General features: G+C 37.1%; 1 protein-coding gene across 1 annotated transcript in view; it reads right to left on the minus strand.

Moving 5' to 3' along the window:
- Positions 1-588: 588 nt before the first annotated feature.
- The window catches only part of LOC104967782 (calcium/calmodulin-dependent protein kinase type 1G-like), a gene marked incomplete at its 3' end in the record, with an annotated part of 10,735 nt that continues 9,630 nt past the window's right edge, over positions 589-1,693 (minus strand). The window contains exon 5 of the mRNA XM_010797306.1: positions 589-676. Within this exon, the coding sequence (XP_010795608.1) occupies positions 589-676 (88 nt within the window). The remainder of the gene's footprint in view (positions 677-1,693) is intronic.

The raw sequence follows: 1,693 nt of genomic DNA on the forward strand, positions 1-1,693 counted from the left end.
ACACACACACACACACACACACACACACACACACACACACACACACACACACACACACACACACACACACACACACACACACACACACACGCTCTAAATGTGTTCCCCCCCTTATGTGCCCATCCCCCCACATGGATCACACCTGGCACACACAATACATGTTCAGTGTCTATTCTTTGTATATTTATTGCAGTTTTTCATGTATACCAGTAGTCTGATACAATATGTACAGTTTGAAAGGGTGTTAAATTAAATTTGATGATGATTAATGGTTTTTGTGTTAATGTAATAGCAGTTAAAACAGAACCGGTCAAATTTGACCGCGAACAACAAAGTAAGGGGGGAAACGAAGACAATAGGAGGGTTAATGCTTAAATCTACTGAAGCTTACACGATGTTCCTGCTACACTCCAGACATTAGGTTCACTTCTTAGTCATTGTTCCCCTGCCCTGTTATACAATGAAGTGCACAATCAGCACTGATTGCCGAACAACATCTTATCGAACTCTTTAATCAGGAAGGATTTCGGTAGGCCCCCGATTAATCCTCTGAATTAGATCCTCTCATCAAGGCCCTGAGAGACTAACCTTCCACTTGGACTTGGCGAAGTTCTTCTGGATCTGAACGCTGACAGAGTAATAGATGTCCTGGCTCCGCGCCGTCTTTCCAATAATCCTGAAAACAGATGACGAAACAGAACGGTTAAATATATTTCCAGGTAATGCTAATCCGCTGTGACCTGACACTGTGAGGATACTCTCCTGTAATAGCTGGTTATTTTGGTTGTAGTTTCACTTAGATGTTATAAATCGAACATGTTGTTTCACTGTCCTTTGTAGAGGAACAACAGCTGCTATTTGGGATTACTTTGAGATTTGTATAACTTCAAAAAATAAATGTTTTGTGTTATTTTACCCATGATTCAGTAGTTTAAAGACGATGTATTGTGAAAATAACTGCCTTTATCACAATTGTAACTATATTGCAGGGAATTATTTACTACTATTATAAAAGTAATGTAAGGGTAAAAGACGAGACAATTTAAGAGTTACTTGCCAATAACAAACTGTTAGTGTCTTAATTAATATCCAGAGACAATGAGGATGAGATGCCTCTTTTACTTTAGCAGCTTAGAGATTATAAAGAATTTACTTTATTTTCCTGATCATGCAAACATCTGTGTCAGCATGCACTGTTATTAAAAAATATATAAAAACCTAAAACATCTTCTATTTTAGGCTCATTGTTGGACTGAGTAAAGAATAACAGTAGTAGATAACTAACAAGAGAAAAAATGAATACAAAAATATGTCAAGAAATGTTTAAAGTTGCATTATTTCTGGTCAGGCTGCTTAACCACCACACATAATGCAAAACACACTTTATATACTATTTTTATATCAATAAGTTTAACTATTTATTCCCCCCTTATGATTGTTTATGTTGTCTGTCCTATTGCCGTGTTTTTTAGTGTTATGTATGTGTATTTTTTGCACACTGGGACAGAGTTGCTCTCAGAATCTCGTTGTACTCTGTGCAAGGGTGTAACTTTGGTTTGAGAAGTGGGGGGGACACAAAACAGGGGGTCCTCCGCAATGAAACTTTGTTCTCGATTTAATTCAATTTCCTGCCTTTCTACAAATATATATTAGGGACTATGGTGTTAACTAATCCAAGAAAAATGTGTAGTGT

Source organism: Notothenia coriiceps, unplaced genomic scaffold (assembly GCF_000735185.1).
Source record: "Notothenia coriiceps isolate Sejong01 unplaced genomic scaffold, NC01 NC01_scaffold00037718, whole genome shotgun sequence".
Classification (NCBI taxonomy): Eukaryota; Metazoa; Chordata; class Actinopteri; order Perciformes; family Nototheniidae; genus Notothenia; species Notothenia coriiceps.